At 36.8% G+C, this 21107-nt stretch overlaps 1 protein-coding gene across 1 annotated transcript in view; it reads left to right on the forward strand.

Moving 5' to 3' along the window:
- Fs (Follistatin) overlaps positions 1–19277 on the forward strand; it is a 199096-nt gene extending 179819 nt beyond the window's left edge. The window contains exons 5-6 of the mRNA XM_090390396.1: positions 5450–5677; positions 18218–19277. Coding sequence (XP_090246522.1) covers positions 5450–5677; positions 18218–18270 — 281 coding nt within the window. The 3' untranslated portion in view covers positions 18271–19277. The remainder of the gene's footprint in view (positions 1–5449; positions 5678–18217) is intronic.
- The last annotated feature ends 1830 nt before the right edge of the window (positions 19278–21107 follow it).

A 21107-nucleotide genomic window follows, 5' to 3' on the forward strand; every position in this document is an offset into this window, starting at 1 on the left:
GATTCACTAGAACCAAAAAATCAACAGTTTCAAGCCCATTAACCCGTTTTCGTTAAAGATATTAGTTCGTGAAACACACACACACACATTAAAAAATATATATATCAGCGAATATGATGGAAAGATTCAGTGCATGTATTCAAGAAATTTGACATTTTCAGTGTTTATTATAAATTTTTATAATTACATAATCTAAAAGTAAAAGAATTAGCATATTTTATTTAATGATATTTGAGTTTCGCAATTTTAAATTGCTTGTAGGATCGCAAGATGAATGATTCGCTTTCCTACAACGATCCCATTATTACAGAGAAACTGTGAAGCATATAACTTAACTTGCGCTTGATGGTCACCCGGTCCAAGTAGTACAGTGCTTGTTCGCCGAGTGGAAGGGGTCTGGGTTCGAATCCAGCAGAAGGTATTCGGGAAGTTTTCCTGCCTTCTTCCACTCGGTGCTGAGTTAGTCGATCTCGGGCCGAGGATTGAGGTTTTCCCCGGTACTCCCGGTTTCTCCTCACAAACCTAAAATCGACGGTATAACACACATGAGGTTGCAGACCACTACACTTCGCGTTTCTTAAAATTTCAATGCCTCGTTTTTGGGTATTGAACTTTCACGATCTCCTACGATTTGGATAATCAGACGCAATTCATACAAATCCACAACACTGTATATCTCCGCATGCAGAGCAGTGGTTATAATCTTACAATCTACCCCCGCCCAGGAGGTACCCCTGCCCAGGAGAGGGTAATTCCTTGTCCCACGCTAGAAAATGTTTAACTATTTTATTCTTGATTCAAACATTTGAATCATCGAATATGATGGTCGAAGTTCACAACATTTATTATTACAATTACTATCATAGTTGTTTTAATTACATAATCTGATAGCAAAAGAATTAATGCATTTTAATTATTTATATTCGGGTTGTGCAAATTTTGAATCATCCAGTATAAGCGTTCAACCTTGATAAAATTTAAATTCATTAGTCTTGTTTTTTGCAAAAGATTTAAATTCTTGACCTATTTTTTCTATATCTGATTGATAGTCAGCGTAATTATATTTGAATTATGTTACAACCAGAATTCTCGTGGAGAATATTTCGCCAAAGCTGTTTCCGAGAAGTAAAGATTATTACTCAGCCTTTGCCAACCTAACCATCTCCGCAGTACTTTTACTGATCAACTTATATCTGTTATAATCTTTTTTAATACTTTTCATCACTCTATAACTTTCCCCATGCCATCTTTTTTCTGCTCTAATTAATTTGACCAGCTCTTCTTTCATCCATCTTGGAATCCTCCTCGTGCTATACTTTTCTTAATGGCTTCTGTGACAACTGCTTTAAAAATATTTCATAATTGTAATGTATTCATTCTTTCTGTGCTAACTGTTCAGTTGGTAGAGGGCATGTACCGTCGTAATCCCCTTTCCTGAAATTAAAACCCACGCTTTTATCTTTACGAATTGCAATCTTACAGTATAGAAACCAGTGCCGAAAATCAGGACATGCTGAGAATGAATTAAAAAGGATTGGAGGGAAAGATTGACAGTAACCTACACACTGATATGTCGATCGATTTCCGTACATTTTTGGTGTCATTAATTTGCATAAAACAGATAGACTCCAATAAAAAGAATGATGCAAATATGCGGATAAGAAAATTAGTTTTCTTTGTCCACATAATGCCATATCTAACTTTCTTCTAATATTCGTCGCTAAATTCTTGTTGTTCCTCACCGAGAAATCCTGTTATTTTTATTTTTTTATTTTTTTGTTGAACGTTTTCCTCGGCAAATGGTCACACAGCGTTCTGTGGCTGCGTTTGTTATAATTTCTAAATACAATGACGCTCTTGTATTCTATATTACATCTCGAACATCAGAACTGTGTCCCTCATTCTCTTTTCTAGTCCACCCTTTTACTGTAAAAGGGTTAAATTCAGAAAGCGACTCCACCCATGGATCCCCGCGACAGCAAATGACTTCTGAAAAGATAATTTGTAATCATAAATAACCCGAAGGAACTTGAGTCAACCGGAGAAAATGAGCCCAATGGCTCGAACTATTGTGATAATTTTATTCCATCCTATTCTCCTACAGATATAGCAACTTTCATACTAGTATATTATAATTATTAAAAACTTTTAATTCCATAAATTCCATATCGATATTCACTGGTATTTCTTTTTTATTTATTGCGACTGATCTAATATAGTTTTGTGATCGTCTGAATGAAATTGTTTTACAATGGAGAAACTGTACGCAGTTTTCGATGGAAAAATCGGGGCGTGGAAAAATATATGACTGTCTACTCCTTTTCCAAACAACTTATTTCTAAAGACGAAATTCAATTAAGTGCCAGCATTTGTATGTCGATAAGAGATGCTATATTGGCAATTCTGTTTAGAGAAAGAGTATTCATTTGGAAATGCGTATGTCAGTGGGCTTCAACACGGTATTCTAATATGCTTTTCGTAAATTATAACAACTTTTTGAGTCTGATCAAGAAAGATGTTTTTTTCCAAGCATTTCCATGGCAGCACATCAAGAGATTTTATCTGAGTCCCATTTCTTCAGAAGATATACTGTTTTCCGGACCATAAGCCACACTTTTCTTCCTGGAAAATGTTGCCAAAAATTTCCCTGCGACTTATGTTCCGAAGGCGTACTAGGCGCATGCAGCGAGAATTTTTTTTTTAGATCAGACTGCATCTTGTTCTTTTCTATTATATGGGAGTGAGGAATTACAAGTCTCACAAGAACTCGTCCTTTTATTCTCGAGAAAAGATCAGTAAAGCTCTACTTGCTTCTAAAAACTGGAGTCTTTCAAGAAATGTATAGTAGAAGCAGCAATGTGCTTGATGGTACTGAAGATGATGTGTCATGGCGTCAGTAATGAAGGTTGTGATAGTAGCGAATATTTTGCACTTACAATGAGTAAATTCGTTTTTTGCGCTGATGTTTTATTTAGTAGGCACTTATCAATTTTGTGGTTTGATATATGCAATAAAATATTTTGTACCAAAATTCGCCTTCTAAAACCTGGGTGTGTATTATAGTCCAAAAAATATGGTAATTTTTGTGCTAGGTTATCCCTACATTTGTGAAAAAAATAAAGACAACTTGTATTTAATTTTCAATTTCTCATCAGATACGTAGCATCTTGACTTCTTTTGGTTTACCGTCTTAATAGCACAGTCCACACGCCTACTTACGACTTTTCGGTGGGGAGGGGGGGGGAACAACTTGCATATATCAATTAACAAGGAAACTAAATTATATCCGGAAATTTTAGGCAAGGTAAAACTGATGGTTGATAATATATCATATGTTGTTTATGATGGGTCAGGCCAGGAAATTAATAATACTAAATTAGAGAAAACACCTTGAGCATCGGGAAATGTATCATAAATCATTCTTGTAACTGAGAATAAATATTAAATAGAGATTTTATTTTATTAACGTAGAATTTTATACCCACACAAAATTATAAAATAGTAAAATCAATCAAGAATAGGTAAAATAAAATTAGATGAAAGCGCTAAAATTCACAAATAAGTAGCTTTCAAGGTGAGCAGCCTCGAGTAACAGAAGCATTGATCAACAAGCAACACGTGTAAATTATCCCATGATGCCATTATATGATACAAACATTTGTAATGACAGCACAAGGTTGTAAAATAAAAAAAAAAGTGTCATGATATATGATACTTTTTTTATGTTATAACCTTGTGCTGTCATTAAAAAAGGTTATGGGAAAAATAAACTGGTCATATTCGGCGACGTATATTAATAGCGACAAGTAAAATTTGATAATTCTCGTTGCACTGCAAAATTGAAGATTCCATAATGAGATGTACGCGGGTTCTTTTATTGCTATTACTATTGGGATTCGCCGTACAAATGGAGTGCTTCAATCTACAAGCGTTGGCAAATATCACGGGAGTGATCAGTTACCTCATTGTGAATATGGGGATTAAAGTTACTCTGCTGCAAAGACTAGTAGTGCTCTTTAACTTCAGAATGAGTGAAAATACCGTTCTCATGCTCGATAATGTGATCATCAAGTCTCCTTATGTCTCCAGTATAAATACCTTATAATCGACGCATTTTACCCTACGCTAAACGACTTTGTAAGAAGAAATGGAATAAGGAATATCACTCTAGGGGAAACTTCCTGCCGGAGGGTAGAATACATCTAATATAATAGTTACGCAGGACCCTGGCAGACAGAAATATAAGCAGTAGAAATGAACTCATCTTTATACAATGGGGAGGAAAGCTGACTCAGGCGTGTTACACTAGAGCAGGCTTATATTTCAAATTCACTGCCACATTATCAAGTCAGCCCTTAGCTTAGAGATCTCAGTATTTCTATAACTAGCAGAACTGGAAAGGGTCAATGCTCAGTTGAATAGGACACGTGCAGTAATATGTAAATACCCAGGAGCGTGTGCGGTCCCATAATTAACAGACTGGCCAGCACACATAAATTTCCTATAGACCATAGGTTCAAAGTATGAACCGATCGTCGCACGTTACGTCTAGGAAATGAGGGCAGTTTAGCCTCTAATTCCGCGGTAAACTGTATGAACCTTTAAAGTGAATTAAGATACTGTAAGAGCAGCTTCTGAGCTGAGGGATATAATCGCCACAATCAAATAGGAACCGGCAACTATGTTTGAATATGAGTGCTGGTTCCTATTTGATTAGTTAGTTTGAGTTAATAGGCATCTAAAACTATGTTTGCTTTTAGCTCCTCCAGAGGCAATATTAGCTATGGAAGAGCTAAAAGAAGTACCAGATAAAGGGCATCAAGGTTCAGGGCATCAAGTATGTTGTCATCAAAAGAGAGCGAGGTCCTGCTGGTGACAGTATCCTACTTTCCCAATAAGCATTCAAAGTTTAATAATAAACTTGGAGAGTTCATACATCAAGGTAAACAAGCAACACGTGTAAATTATCCCATGATGCCATTATATGATACAAACATTTGTAACGACAGCACAAGGTTGTAAAATAAAAAAAGTGAAGAGGGGAAGACTAGAAAACTGAAGAAATTTTTGGTTACTCTTTTGTCACATGATAACGTATGTTATCATGTGACAATTTAAAATGCTTGTTGTTTAAGGCTACTCTGTGCTGAACATTTCCAAGTCGATAAGACGCTCCTCGCCATGAAAGCTATTTATTTGTGAATTTTAGAGATTTTATCTAATGCTATTTTATCACTTCTTAAATTATTTTACTACTTTTATAATTTTGTGGATATATCATTCTTTGTTCCTGTTATATTTTATTTTATCACGAAGCTTTATTAATTTATGCGCAGCCAGTTGTTACAAGATATTAAGTCAGCTACTGTACAGCTATTATTTATTAACTGAATATATGTGTTAGTTTAATTGCTAGGTAAAAATAAATCTATTTGTAATTTCTTTCTAGTTGGAGTGACGTGTGAAACAGTGCGATGCCGCCGTGGGAAACGCTGCTTGATTGATCCATTTGGTGGTCCTCCACGTTGTGTAACATGTCCTTCCCAGTGCCAGTGGCCGCAAACGGACAGCGTGTGTGCCAGCAACAACTTCACGTATCCCAGTTGGTGTCATATGTTGAAAGACTCGTGTAAATTAGGAGTATTATTAGAAGCAAGAGGCGATGGTCCTTGCAAAGGTAAAATAGTTTCATTATATTTCAGTTTAATTTTCTTATCAATACGTAAAAATTATCCATAGAATGTATCAAAGATATCAGATTAATCCACTGCGTGTCAAAAACAGCATGGCGTTCAGGTAGGACACATGAACAAAATGCTTTTATAATCAAAATATACACTATTCGACAAAATTAACAGAAAAACAAAATGTTTTTCATGAATATTTTATTTTGAACAGTGTCACCGAAGGCGAATATAATAGGCATACTGGCATGCAAAAATTCTGAGTATCCCGTAGAAATCGATCTACCACCTTACAGAGCCGGACATTACGCAACTTATTCATGTCTATAAAACACGACCACATCACTTCATTCCCCTTTTTTGGCTTGCTTAGTGGGATAGCCACATCTCCAGTATTCAGGATGGCAAGTCATCGTCGTTTAGATGATCCTTTGAGATGGCAGGCCGGTGGACGACTTGAAGCTGGGTAGGCGGAGGCGGTACGTTGGCGTAATGCGTCACGCAGTGTCGTCTTGGTACTATGGAAGCAGTTTCAGGATACAGGAACCATTACAAGATAAGTTGGCCAAGGGTTACGTCAACCAGAACAGACCGTCCCTGGCTCTAACAGTAAGACGGAACCCTACGATGTCCTGTCATCAACTTTCTCTTGAGAATGTTGCGACCACAGGTAAAAACATTTCCAACCGGACTTTGTTAAGAAGGCTCAATTAAAGTGGACTCTAAGCAAGGAAGCGAGTGGTTTGTATTCTATTAACCGTATAGGGGAAGCCCTGGAAGCCACAACAAAGTACAAAATTCCATTAACCCCAAACCACTACAGAGCTCATTGAAACTCGTGCCATGAACATGTGATTTGGAGCCCTGACAAATGGGGTATATTCTGTCCTTTGATGAGTTCCATTTTAGCCTATAAACAGATTCTACACGTTATTTCAACTGGAGACAACGAGGAACGCGGTACGATCCCTCCAACATCAGAGAAAGGGACACTTAAGATGGAGGCAGTGTTCTCGTGTGGGGCGGAATAATGATCAATGGCCGCATCCCTGCTTCATGATTTTGATAGGGGTACCGTAACTGCGCACAGGACCGGAAACAGATCCTCGAACCCTATGTGCGACTTTTTAGGGGCGCGGTTGCCCCAGATTTCCTTTTCGTGCACGACAGCGCCACTGCACATAGAGCTCAAGTGGTAGAGGAATATAGTGGGCACAGTGTTCTTGTTATGCGGTTCCTGTGGTATCCCACAAATCCGCGTTAAGTACTCTGTGATGCTGCACAACTTTTCAAAGCCAGCCGATGTGGGTAGTGTGGAGGAATTTCTTGCAACTGAAGATGTTCAACGACTGCCGTGGACAGCACGATTAGTAGACTTAAATCCGATCGAATATGGATGTCGCACTGCACGCCGACAGACAACTTCTCGGTCACTTGGTGGGCTAAGGTCTGTGCTGGTGGAAAAATGGAATTTGTTGCCACAGAATCTTATAGAGACCCTTATATCGAACAGGGTTTACCGCTGCTAGGCCTGTTGCAGGGAATCATATGCCATACTGATGTCATGTGATTTTTTTTGGTAATTCTTATACAACGCCTATAAATGTTCCTTATACCTGTCCGAAGTTTCTCATTTCATCGTTATTCTGTGGTACACCACCTGCTTCATCGCAGCTGCACCACGTTTTCTACGTGTTCTTTTAATTTTATCAAGCTGTGTACTTGTAAATACCATAACAGAAATCGGCAAACGACAGTACTCATGACACTGGACCATTCAATTTAAATTATGCCAAGGTGTTACCACGGACAGGCGTGTCCGTGATCCAATTTAATTTCAAAGTGAAGCCTAACAGTGCACTTCATAAACTCTCATTCACCCTGTGCGCATCACTCTCTTTTTTTTTTTTTTTTTTTTTATTAAAAGCAATACTTTCCTTACATATAGATATCCCTCCCCGCGCATTTACAAAAGCCATCGTTGACACCATAATCAACCTGTAATACCAATCCCAAAAGGCTACCGACTCCTGTCCAACACAAAAAAAAAAAAAAAAAAAAAATTGCTTTAAGAGATCAAAATAGTCAGTGAAAGGAAATATTTTATTGTCAGTTAAGCATGAGAACAATTTTTGATACTTTTTTCTCTCAACACAAACAAAACCGTTCTAGATCTTCCACATGATGCACTAAGTCAGCGGTTCCCAAACTACTGAGATATACGGACCCCTATATATAACGTATGCATATGTTATATGCGTGTGTGTATATATAAGATCGGCCACCGTTTCGCAGACCCCCTAGAACTGATCTACGGACCCCAGTTTGGGAAACGCTGTACTAAGTGATGAACAGAGACATTCATTCAGCAAAACTCCATAAATCTTATTTGATTAACTGCAGATCAACAGGAACATGATGTTGTACCCGAGTGGTCATCGCGAGGGTGCAAAAGCACACGTTCTTCGAGTCTACGGTGGTTCAAAGTCCGCTTAATATAGTTAATGATTGTTATTTATTGTCAAAATAATTAATGTAAATTAATCTGCCTAGTTGTCGTGCCGAAGTATAAACAAGAACAGTTTGAAAATTAAATAGCTAGTTTCACTGTGACATCGCAAACATACTCAAAAGTGATTTTATCAGGAAGCACAACATCATGTGTTGATATAATACCACTGATTTTAAAGAAGAGACAGGTCATCTTCAAAGGCCTGCAGTGAGAGAAAGAGAGATTAGCAAAAATATTCCATACCTATTGCGGTATATGGCGGAAAAAAAAAACAACATATCACTTGAGAAGAAACCAAAGGCCAAGTAATTCTTACAAGAAAATGTTTCTTAAGTCTAGTTTAATATGTTATGAAACAAACTATTTTCAGCCATAGGACAGGTTTCGGTAAACGTTTAGGGTTAATGTGCCTGGAATGGGGTTGGGTTTTTGGTGGATCAGCAACTTAAACCACGTTGCGCCATTCTGGATGTACAAGTGTTTGTTCACGGATAAATTTGTATGTTGTGCCCCTATGAATTATCTTTAGTCTATGACGGGACTCGAACCTAGACTTCTCCAAAAAGAGTGACATGCGGTGAAATTATACTGCCACGGAAGACTACTTGGCAATGAATTTTTGATATGAGGAGGAGCAGTGCTGCAAAAGTGGCTGTGCACATATTGAATGGGTTTTTTTTTAATGCCTTGTAAGGAGCTTCACTTTGAAATTAAACTGTATCTTCCAGAAGGTCGAAGTACTGGAGTTATGAGACTCTGCCTGATTTAAAAAAAGCTCGCTCAATCAAAAATGAGTCATTAATTATGGCGTGCGCCGCTATCTGGTCGTGTGTGTAACCATGAAATTTGCGCTGTTATTGAAGATAAAACTATGCAAGGTAGAGTTCCGCTTCCTACTATCCATTAAATATCCGCGATTATAATTATTCAAGTAATGGTTTCACAAATAAATGGATAGTGCGATCCTTTGAAATGCCCACTGAATCTCCGACCATGATCTTATTACTTAGAAGACATTGGAATGTGTTACTTTAAGACACTAAAATACGACTGGAATGCTAGAACAATTTGAAATATTCAATTAATGGAAAAGAATTCAGCCCTTAAAAGAGATAGCGAGATGAACAGCTTTCAGAAACATCCATAGTCAGGAAAAGAAAGGAAATAGTGTGTACCTGGGTTTCCATATAAGGTGTAGTGCGAAAGTATTCTTGTGTGGCCATGACGTATTTTGCTGATAGCAAAATATCGTCTAAATGTAGACTTGTAGGTATTAATAGTAGTAATAACATAATAAAAATTTACCTCCATTAAGCTCAGCCATTCCTTGGGCCGAAGCCCATCCATAGCTATGGACTTGGATACATTTCTTAGGTTTTAGAACTCATATAATTCTGAATAAAATAAACATCATATAAACTCAAATCGAACAATGTTAGTAAATTTCAGCCGCTTAGCCTCGGATGAGAGACAATTTGACTTTGATCATATCCGACCAATCTCAGTCATCCGGGTTTCTGTCCCTGGCACTGGGAGCCGGGCTTCCACCATCTAAATTTAAAGCATGTCGTCTCCTAAATACTGCGCTTACATAATCATTGAAATAAGAGATAGAAGTCTGTCGGAGAATAAAACCCAGGCTCTTTTCTCCAGTATGCTGATAGATCTTTCCACCTTAGATCTCAGACAACAATGACATTATAACATGTTCAGATGACTCAGGCACCCCACAAGCACACATCTCACTATTTCTTAACCCAAGTTGTTTCAACGTTAAGGCCAATCCATGGCCCGTGAGCAGGAACGTTGCATTTAATCCAAATTACAGCCATGTCTTTCTCTTAACATCTATAATATTAACTCTTGGTACAAACAAAAGTTGTTCGTCCTTTTTCAGTTTGTTCCCATTTCTCTTGTCATATCTCCATTAGAGATTGTAAAATTCGCTTCTTTTCTGACTTAACATCAAATTTTGAAAAAAAAAAAAAGTCTCTCTCTAACAGGACATGATGTTAAACCCATTATTATTTTATTTACATTTCTCTTTGTATAATACAACATTCCCGCCAGAGCAGGACCAGGAACTGGACGAGAATCCTTCCAGATATAATCTGTAAGGCCTGAGAGGAGACTGTCTGACACGCCCTTGTTATTCCTAACAAAGCAAATCTTTTGAGTCTGCAATAAATATTTTTGTATCACAACTTTCTACACTCGATGTACCCAAGCTCCAGAAGCGTAAGTGACTATGGGCACATATATCCATATATTAGACTTATTACTCTACCTTTAATATCTCAATCAGCTCTTACTATCCTCCGGAGCTTGGCGTACAGAGTTCTAATTTTATTCTTCAAAAATCTCACATGCTCCGTAAAAAAGAGCCGTTCTTTCAAAAGTACCGCTAAATATTTTGTAGTCTTAACATATAGGACAGCATCACCCTGAAGGCTCACGGTTATTAGTAGTAGTCACTATGTGCCTTCTTAAACAGGTTATAAACTGTTTTCTGAGTCCAATCAACTCTTCAGTATTGCAACTTGTCTTGAGAACGCAATCCCAAAGCGGATCCGAAAATGTTGACGTTAATTGAAGTTGCTTTTGTGTACAAAGCCTTTTTATCTACCTCTGAGTAAACCATTTAATCTTTAAATATACATAAAGTCTGTTTAACCTTTTAAATAAAAAAAAAAAACAGAAGTAATATTCAATTTATTCGAAATTTTGAATAAATTGAATATTATTCAAAATCCTCCTCTTCGAAATTTTGCTCGCGTTTAATTTTCGACAAGTGCAAAATCCAACGTTTCAGCTAAATTTCTTTCAAATATATAACGTTGAAAATTAAATGGTTTATTGATTATATTAACCCAGAAGCGGAAAAGAGAGTTCCTAAACAAGAAACACATTCAATTAATTAAATAAAATTAGAATTGACTACAGTTTTCAAAACATGGAAATAATATTGCTGATTCTGATGAACTGCGGCCATTCCAGAAAGAAATACATCATAAATCCAAATTGTACTTGTTTTTATTTCAACAAACTCTGCATTGTAACTCGGCCCTCAGAATCGCCACTAGTTCTCTGCTATGGATCCAACTCATTTCAGCTTATCCCTCAGTGCTTGTTCTCCAGGAACCCTCGCTGGAACTTCTCCTATTCCGTATTTTTTTGTATTAAAGATATCGATGCTATAGTTATTAATGTTTCCGAACGATATAAAACTCTGTTCATCTATTAAAGCACACTCAGATTCAAGAATGCTCTTTTGGAACCTTCTTGAATCGGAGTTAGCCTACAAAAAATCAGTAGTTATATTTAGAGAATGGGTTATAAATATAGATAGCTTTCGCAGAATCAAGGAAAGGGGCATCCTCGGATTCAAATACACAGTTTACTAAATATTATGCTCGTGAAAGCATAATATTAGCCAATAACAGCAACTCGAGAAATGCGTTCCAAACGTAACCAGTCAAGCATTCAAACTGACAGGCTTCATCAAAAGAAACAATTTCAGTGCCCTCACCCTCAATTTGCTGTCTTACCTTGAATTTGCTTAACCCATTTAGAATCCATGCGGAGTTAATCAAATCAATCAAACTTAACAGGTACAGAGGAGGTTTATTAGATAACTTACTTTTAAAGGACCAATGTTTTACTGCAGATAGCTTTGTCGCAATTCTAAACTTATGCCACTTGAGAATGTTCTGAACCTCAGTTCTCTACAGGATATTTCAGGTAAAATTCAAGTTCCAGAATTATCAATCTGTGTGCCTTCTACATTAACCTGAAACAAGAAAACTATACCTGGCCAAGAAACGTATTTTTTTTTTTTTTTTTTTTTATGCCATCAAGAATTACAAACAAAGTGGAGCTCGATATGTCACAGCGAAATTCTATAAAGCATAGATTGTAACCTCTTTACACATCTATTTATTAAAATTGAACTTCATATGGATTCAATAAAAATCATTTGCCTGAGTGATAATTATCTTGCTTCTTCGAAATAGATTAACTTCATTATGTTAACTAGAAAGCAAACATTCCTGTATCTATTATATAAACCGTTCGTGAATATACTGTATATGTTTGTTCACGATACTGGCTTTTAGTTTTGCACCTACAAAGTTAAATAATATACAATTGTAAAAATCTCAACCAGGAACCGAGTTTATGATAGTAATCAGAATTTAAGGAGTTAATTTCATATTTAAAAATTAAATGTTTTGTCTGAAGCATAACTGCACGGTTGCAGTTATACTTCAAACAGCATGTGTCTGTTACTAACGATGCGGTCACAAAGGCAATGGATGCAAAAAAAATAATTATCATATACTTTATTTCAGAAAAACTTTCGATACGTGCGCAAAGTACAAGCTTTTATGAATGGTGCACATAAAAGACTTGTACAAATTGCAGCACTGTGGCATTAAGGGCAAGTTGCTGATACGGATAAAGGAACGGTTGAGTGGAAGAAGACAGAAGGGTGGTAATCAATGGACACCGCTCTTCGCAGACTAATGTTATCAGTGGAATCCCCAGAGTTCGGTGTTGGGTCCATTGCTGTTTTCTGTATTTATCAATGATATTGTTGAAGTCACATCAGGCTTAATGTCCAAGTTTGTAGACGGTATGCTACTGCGACAATATCTAGAAAAGTTAAACTGATGGGCTCAGAAATGGCAATTTAAATTTAACATTGACAAACGCAAAGTACAGTACTGCATATGGGTAGCAATAACCCCAGAGTAATGTACCAACTGTGTGGTACTACACTCAGGGTAGAGTAAAATGAAAAAGAGACTTTGGTGTGCAGTCAGATATGAAGTTCTCTCAGTAATGCAGACAGGCAGCCAGGACAGCTCATGGGGTTTTGTCAGTGATATACAAGAATTTTTCTAGCAGAGTTAAGGAAGTGATTATCCTACTGTAAAAGGGAATGGTCAGCCCACATCTTGAGTACTGCATAAAAGTCTGGCGGTCTCATTTTAGGAAGGATGTAGAGGTGCTGGAACGAGTACAAAGAAGGGCAAACGAGATTGGCGAGGAGAACAAAGGGGTGCTCTAACCAAGAAAGTCTTCAAATCTGAAAATTGCAGCGTATGGAACTAGGCACCTGCGAGGTGATCTGATTGAGGTGTTTAAGGCTTTGAATGGACTGAGTAAGCTCAATGCTGATGTGATTCTTCCACTTGCTCAGACTACGCATATGAATGGACAAAAATTCGAATTGAGGAAGGGCGGTTGCAGAATAGATGTGTGGAAGTTTGTTTTTAGGTAGAAGTGTGATTGCTGGAACAAACTTCCATCTGTTGTTGTGGAAGGTGATAGCGTAAATAAAGTCAAGGAAGGCTTGGAGAAACTACTGGAGGGAATGGATAGGTGAAATGGGAAGTGTTTTTTTTTTTTTTTGTTTTGACTAACGCTGTATAAGCTCGCATTCTTGTTCCATTTACCACTACTAACGTTAATCACAGACAAACAGACAAGTTTACCGCAGAATTTGGCATACCTCTCATTAAAGTAAACGATCACTTTGAACACATGTTGTAGAAGAATACTAAATACAGTGGTGGACAAAAAAACTGCATCACCTTAAAAAAAAGTAACATTTGTAGTGAAACGTATAAGATAGTTTGATTACAGTCATTTTGTTTGTCGCAAAGCAAAGGTATTGCGTCAGATAACGCTTCTATTGCATCACACAGTAACTGCAAGCTATTGCATCAGCCATTGGAAGGGTATACATGCTCATTAGTAACTTTTTTTGCGGAGGAGTAAGCATGGCTCCATATGTTCATATGTTAGCTGTTGCTCTGTCCTTGAAAGGGCTTTCTACGCCTGCTATCGCTCATAAAATAGGCAGTCAACAGTAGCTCGGGTACTGAAATTAAAGCGTGAAACCGGTGATGTGAAGAGAAGACCTGGATCAGGCCATAAGAGAGTGACTACGCCATCCGAAGGTCGATATTTGAAATGTCTATGCCTTCGTAATCGCCATGCTAGTGCTCCTGATCTAAAACTGGACTTTGAGATGGCCTCTGGTGTTGAAACAAGTGCACGAACTATCCAAAGACGGCTTTCGGAATGTGATCTTGATCTTGCATGCCTATCGGCCCAAAAAGAAGCATTTGTTGACCCAGCAAATGAGTAAGAAGTGACTTGCTTGGGCTAAAACGTATGTTTCATGGACAAAAGAGCAATGTGACACCGCCATCTTTTCTGACGAATCGAAATTGAGCCTGCATGGCTCGGATGGGAAGTGATATGTCAGAAGACGAAAATCGGAGGCATACCATTCTGACTGCAAAGTTCCCCACCAGTCAGATGGTCTGGGGATGCATAACAAGCAAAGGGGTGGGACGAATTAAGTTTATTAACGGAACCGTAAATGCAGAAACCTACACTGCTATCTTGGAGGAGCCTGAATCCTCATTAGTTATTAGGGATCACCACACGGACGTACAAAACTGCATTTTTCAACAGGATTCAAGCACCTTGCCACACAGAAAAATTGGTAAGTTTTATGCTATTTAGATTTAATGATGAGTTTGTCTTCTTGTCTCACAAGGCTTAAAACGTACTTACACCAATGTTTTCCTTCGTTTTTCTCCCTTAAGGCGCAGTCATACCTCAGAAATGCTGGCATTACAGTGTTGGACTGGCCCGGAAACAGTGCAAATTTGAACCCTATTGAAAATTGCTGCTACATAATGTCATCTAAAATTGCTCAGAAGATGCCAACAAGTAAGATTCAGCTGCAGGAGAGCATTATAAGGGTGTGGTACCACGAAATTGGGCAACCGTATATCCAGAAGTTGATTAACTCTATGCCAGATCGTTGCAAAGCTGTAATTGCGGTTCGAGGAGGAACCAAAAAATACTGAGGACTTATTTTGCTGATTTACAGTACATAATACAGTAACTATTACGTTCTTCTTCTTCTTTAATGCTGCCGAATGGCGTTTGCGACTTCGTTTTGATATTGTTCTCTGTCTAGCGCTGCGTGTAGAATTTGTGCTGTTGTCATGTGAAGCCAGGTGTTGATGTTATCTAGCCATGCCATTTTCGGTCTGCCTGGGCGTTTCTTGCCTTCGATCTTTCCCTCCAGGATGAGTGGTAGTAGGTGATATTTTTGTTGGTTCCTAGCGATGTGACCTAGGTATTTGCATTTCCTGCTGATGATGGTTTTGAGCAGGTCCCGTTCCGTGTGCATGTCCTGCAGGACCTGTGCGTTGACTATTACGTTAACTTGTCATTTCAGTTTGTACACGTAAATGCAATAAAATGTATGTTCGGTTGTCACGATTGCCATTTGCATGATTTCTCATATTTCCATTAATTACGCATTTTACCCTTTGAGAAGATATCAGCGAAGTCTTTTTATTGTATTTCATTCACAGAGATATATATCCCATCGAACATTTCTTCAACCCACAATGCAGTGCAAACTTCACAAGTGATGCAGTTTTTTATTTGTCACTGTATATGATCATAGCACCAAACTCTTAACACGCATTCTCAAATATCTTCGAATCCAGGTGATATCTGAAACACATTCATTATCGAATTAAACCATCATTCACTACGAGTCCTAAAATCTTTACCTCACTAGTAGGCCGTTATTATAAAATTAAAGACATACTTATTAATCAGTTAAAGAATATATACTGTTAATTTACAAATATGTACTTCAAGGCATGCTCAGAAATTGTTTCATAAATTAAAAATAATAAATTATTTAAAATTTTAAAAATAAAAGTCGTTGCTTTTGTTATCAGTTTATTATATATTCATGAATTACTATTATTATCATTACAGAAATGTTGAAGGCATGCTGTATTTCAACTGTTATTAAAATCTAGGGATAAATAAGTAAACTGCATTACGAAAGCATTGGCAGCGCAATACGACTTTAATTTTTCAAATCTGAAATACATGTTCCATATCATGCGTCTTTGATTATAATGTATTGCAAAAGGAGGTGTGAATGCATTAGTTATTTACTTTTCGCCTCTATTAATCACAGAAAAAGAAAAATTCAATTATTTTAAGAAATAAAAATGTAACGTCCTGTGTATATTAACTAAGTTGTTATAGTCTTCTGGCGTATTACAGTCAAATACACATTAGCAACCATTGTCTAATTTTCATTTCAACTATTTCTGCTGTTTATTTTTAAAAGTGTACATTGTGACATTTCATTACACTGCACAATAAACTGTAAAGCAACCATATACAGTACACTATTTCCTATGTATAAGGTCATGGAACCAAAATTGAAATCACAAGCATAAATACTATATTTGGTATTTGGTATGTTGAGGGTCTAGCGGCTCTTGGGATTTCTCCCATCTCCGCGGTGTTCTCTGTATCGAGTGACAGTACCCTGTCAAGCCAGAGATTTAAAGTGAGTGGATCGTGTATAGTGTAGTCTGTTGTGCCCATTGTTCATCTGGCTTATTGGCCATCGGGCCCCTGATGGACCCGACGTTGCCCATACCGCGCCACGTGGAGGCTAGCCAGGTGTTACCAGTAAGGAATCAGTACTCTGGCAGGTCTTGCCACCTACTTTCCTCAGATTTCATAAATACTATATATGTACATTGGGCGGATATGATTCTGTAACTCAGCTATTCACCTGGATAGTTTAGTACCGTACTACAAATTGGTTTTTCTGTAAACAGTATGGAAGCGCATTTACTATAAAAAATTGACAATCTCGAAAATTTACTTTTCTGTAACTCTAAATATAAATCCCGACGAATTCCATAGAGGTTTTTTTTTTTTTTTTTTTTGTCTGACATAGAATTGGAACAAATTCTTGGGTTTTAAAAGATGAGCAGCAATGTTTATTTGTGTAAAAATATTTATGCCATACATTATAAATATACTTATATTAATTCATGCTTTTCTAACCCTGTGCACTTGCCTTTAATTCAAGTTTAGTATTTTATATTCGACCTAAAATTTTAGACGATTTTAGGGCTTCAACGGTTGACTTACACGCCGGAATATCGAAATATTACTAATAGGAGGGTGTTACGTAACCTCTAAGCATAACCAAAAAGAGACCTAACTAGTGTCAGTTTTGGGTTACTTCTCAACGTAGTCTCCTTTAAATCCACAACTGGCCCAGAGGTGCTGAAGTGCTTTAACTCAACTACGCAGAATCTTCTGCCAAAGGTCGTTCAAATGGTCATCCACAGTAATGACAACCTCATCGTCGGCGATTACAGGGCCATTTGCTAATTTCTTTTGAGGTCAGGAAGCTATTTATTTTTTCAAACATTGATATTAGGCCCTGCCATCGACATTACCAATACCTCGTCTGCGCGGATAGCACAGTGGTATCGTCACCGTCCTCCCCACACCGGGTGGAAAAGGCCTGGGTTCGAATCCCGTCGATGACGCGAGGAACTTTAATGGGCTTTTTTCACTCCGTGGCTGAGTTAGTCGGTCTCAGGCGTAGATAGCAAGGTTTTCCTCCCCAGTAACTGGGGTTTTTTCGTCCAGCAAAACAGGCAAATCGACCATGGAACATACGCAATTTACAGACACAAATACGGGTTAATGTATTTAATTACGGGCAACCCTAAAATAATTACCAATACCACATCTATCAATTGGCATCTGTGACTTACATGCTGGAGAACTTGTATTTAATATAGAGAATTTGTAACAACAGTGCAATTATAAAATGTAATCTTCATCGCATGACAATGAACAAAAGTAAATATACATCGTGCAGTAACTGACCTTCAAAAAAAACACACACATGTATATATCACACTTATCAATAATTAAGTTATTTTACATTATTTGGGAGCATCGTGGGAATAAATCTATATCTTTATTCTTGAGACATGAAATGGTTGCATTAGCAAGAAGAGAAGTAGAAGCAATATTGCTAAGTTCTGTTTAAATGTCTTAATCGTTTAGAAATTACAGTAACATGTTTATAATGTCAGTGATTATTACAACTTACTGTTTCTTTTTTTTTATTCACTTTTTACAGAGCCACCATCTCAGCAACCTAACGTCATCTACTCTATTCCCAAAGAAAAGTAACCTACAAGAGTTTTACTGCCACCAGCTATTTCTGCCACAAACACTGAGTCAAGTTGTGGTGTATTATTCAGTGACGTCACATTCCAGCAACGACAGACCTGCTCTTTTATCTGGCTGTTGTGGACATATCTGAAACGGTGTTCTAAATCTTCGTTGACAGATCGTTAGAATATCGTCCATTATTTCAAGCTGAAAAGAGACTCTACACAAGGCACTGAGATCCACATTGCCTTGAGATTTTAAATGACTTTCGTTCGGTCACTTAAAACAAGAGACCTGATTATCTCATACGTTGTATTTCATATTTATCAAATTTTAAACGGGTAAGAGACATAATTAGCATCGCTTCTTTAGTTGATGTCAGTTCTCGTCAGAAGCTGTATTATTTTGCTCACAAAGAGTCGCTCTTTTCTAGAAGAGCTGAACTCATTCATCTACATTATAAGGTTCTCATTTAATACGATGTGTACAGTGGAAAACTACTTCCTTCAACGTTCGTAGTAGTCATCATCACCATTTCATCAAATACTTCAGTAATTTTATCTTTACAGGACTACACTCCACCTTTATTTAATCACTATGTAGAATAGTAGTTACCATAATAAGGGACTAATAGGAAAAAGGACAATGCGCAAGATTTAACTTAAGATTCAGTTATCTCAGTGTCACCTGTACAAGTACAGCATAGACAGTCAAGATACCGTATGCGAAATAAGGTTGGATTTTAGCTTTTATCATAAAATGTTATGTTTTATATAATCTATTTATTTTAAGAAGGGCAATAATGTTCTTGTGTTGCATGCTCCCTTCATCTATTATCTTAACCAATGTACTACAAAGAAATTGCCGAAGAGCTCACCTTCAAGGACACTAGTCTCAGTTTTTATAGGCCCTCAGGTCAACCCCTCAATAGTCGTGAATAAATGTAATACTTGTGGTGACAATATTTATTATCATATTACAGTAGTGTTTACAGTAACTGTTACATGAATCAGTCAATGTGAATTGGTAATTTTTTCTGGATACTAAAGTATGCATTAACCAATCATTGTATTAGTTGTCATTCTTGAGCTATTCGCAGTAAAATTATTCTATGTGATGTTATAATGAGCACTAATTAAAATGTGGCTTTTGTCTGACATGACTTGTGGAATACGAAAAATTAAGCATATTTATTAATAAAACAAGCAAATAAGGGAGAGTATTAACAATTGCTATGATCCCAAGAATGAAAACAAAACAAATGTTATTGAACAGTTGTCCAGTCGGGTTTGTGAACAGAAATGTCTTTCACCTAAACATCTCTGTTGGCGTTGTGTGGATTTATTTGTATAGTAGAGGTGCTTATTAAGAGCTTGGCAAAAATTCAATGTAATTAGGCAAATAATTTTTAAGAATCCAAAATTCAATTCCAGTGCATTACATCAACGGATACCAAGAGGGCTTGAAATTTGTTTACAGAAAGTACAGGTAGTTCTCTACTTTATGAGTTAATTAGTTCCTAGCGCGTGCTCGTAAAGCGGGAATTTATTTCCCATAGACATAAGGTTAAAAATAGGGGTTACGTTCTCAACAATGAAATTAGTTATCTAATTAGTTTATGTTTAAACAATGATTGATTTATCGAAAGAAATGAAAACGTAGCCTGTAAAATCAAGCAAATTATAATAATAGAGAAATTATTTACGACTTACAAATGTCAAAGAATGTTTATTCTTCACCGTCATCATCGACTAAATGCACATCGTTGATCACTCATAATTGGCTCGGCACTCGTTAGTTTGTTGCACAAGGAGTCGTCTTCTTCAGAAATGTGTCAAGAAGCGTTTGTTTCCAAAATAATCTTCTCTAGCAATAATCATTTTTATATAAGCATTTAAATAAGCATTTTTAACGGCACATACAAATTGCAACTAACACGATTCGCATGGAGTAACAAGTTTACGAAGCTTAAAAAAAAAAGGAATGAAGAGAAGATTCTGAAAATTTGTTTTATGCGATTGAAGATTTCAGTAAAGGGGAAACACATTTCACCATAATAACGTAAAAAAAACCACACAATTCCAGCTATCGGTATTTTCGCAAATTCAAAAACCTCCAGAAATGTGCTTTAGAAAAATATCACAAAGGCATTTAAAATTGAATCTTGTAACAGAACATATAATAACGATGGAATTGTAGTGCATTTTAATGATTTGAATTGATACAAACCATGCTCACGACCTTTTTATATGGCCTTAAGGTCACGCTCGTGACCTTCAAAATGACATTTTAGAGAGATAAGTAGCTTAGTTATACAGCGAAAATTTCAACTTCCGAGATCTTGAAACGAATTATCAAAAAGCAATGTGTTATTGGGTTCACATTAAGATATTTTAACGATACGATTTACCGATTAATATCGTAAAGCGGAGTACACTGTATTGTATAGCTACGCGCGTGGTTTGAAATGCGGTATTTATGAATGTTTTGCAATTAATGTTCATATTTTAGATTTTGTTGATACTTGGGATAAAAAACTCGTAAAGCGAGAACTGCCTGTACGTACATTTTACATCACAATTTTTTCTTAAATAAACCTGTGTGACCAGTAGTCTGCACAGACATCAAGTTTACCGATTAGCCTTATTTCAGAGTTTGGTGAATAGTAAAACGAATCAGTTTTCAAATGGATTTGATCAAATTTCAGCAAGTTTAAAGTTAACTTAGGTGAGTTCTGAAGACGATCTGGAACTCTAATACCAATGAAATCTCAGATCTCACAGTTTTCCAGTTCTTCTATCAGTTGTTTCACTATAAAATTAATTTCAATTATTACGAAACAGTAAGAAGAGGGG

The sequence above is a fragment of the Mastigoproctus giganteus genome, chromosome 2 (genome assembly GCF_048544385.1).
Source record: "Mastigoproctus giganteus isolate SK-2022 chromosome 2, ASM4854438v1, whole genome shotgun sequence".
Taxonomy (NCBI): domain Eukaryota; kingdom Metazoa; phylum Arthropoda; class Arachnida; order Uropygi; family Thelyphonidae; genus Mastigoproctus; species Mastigoproctus giganteus.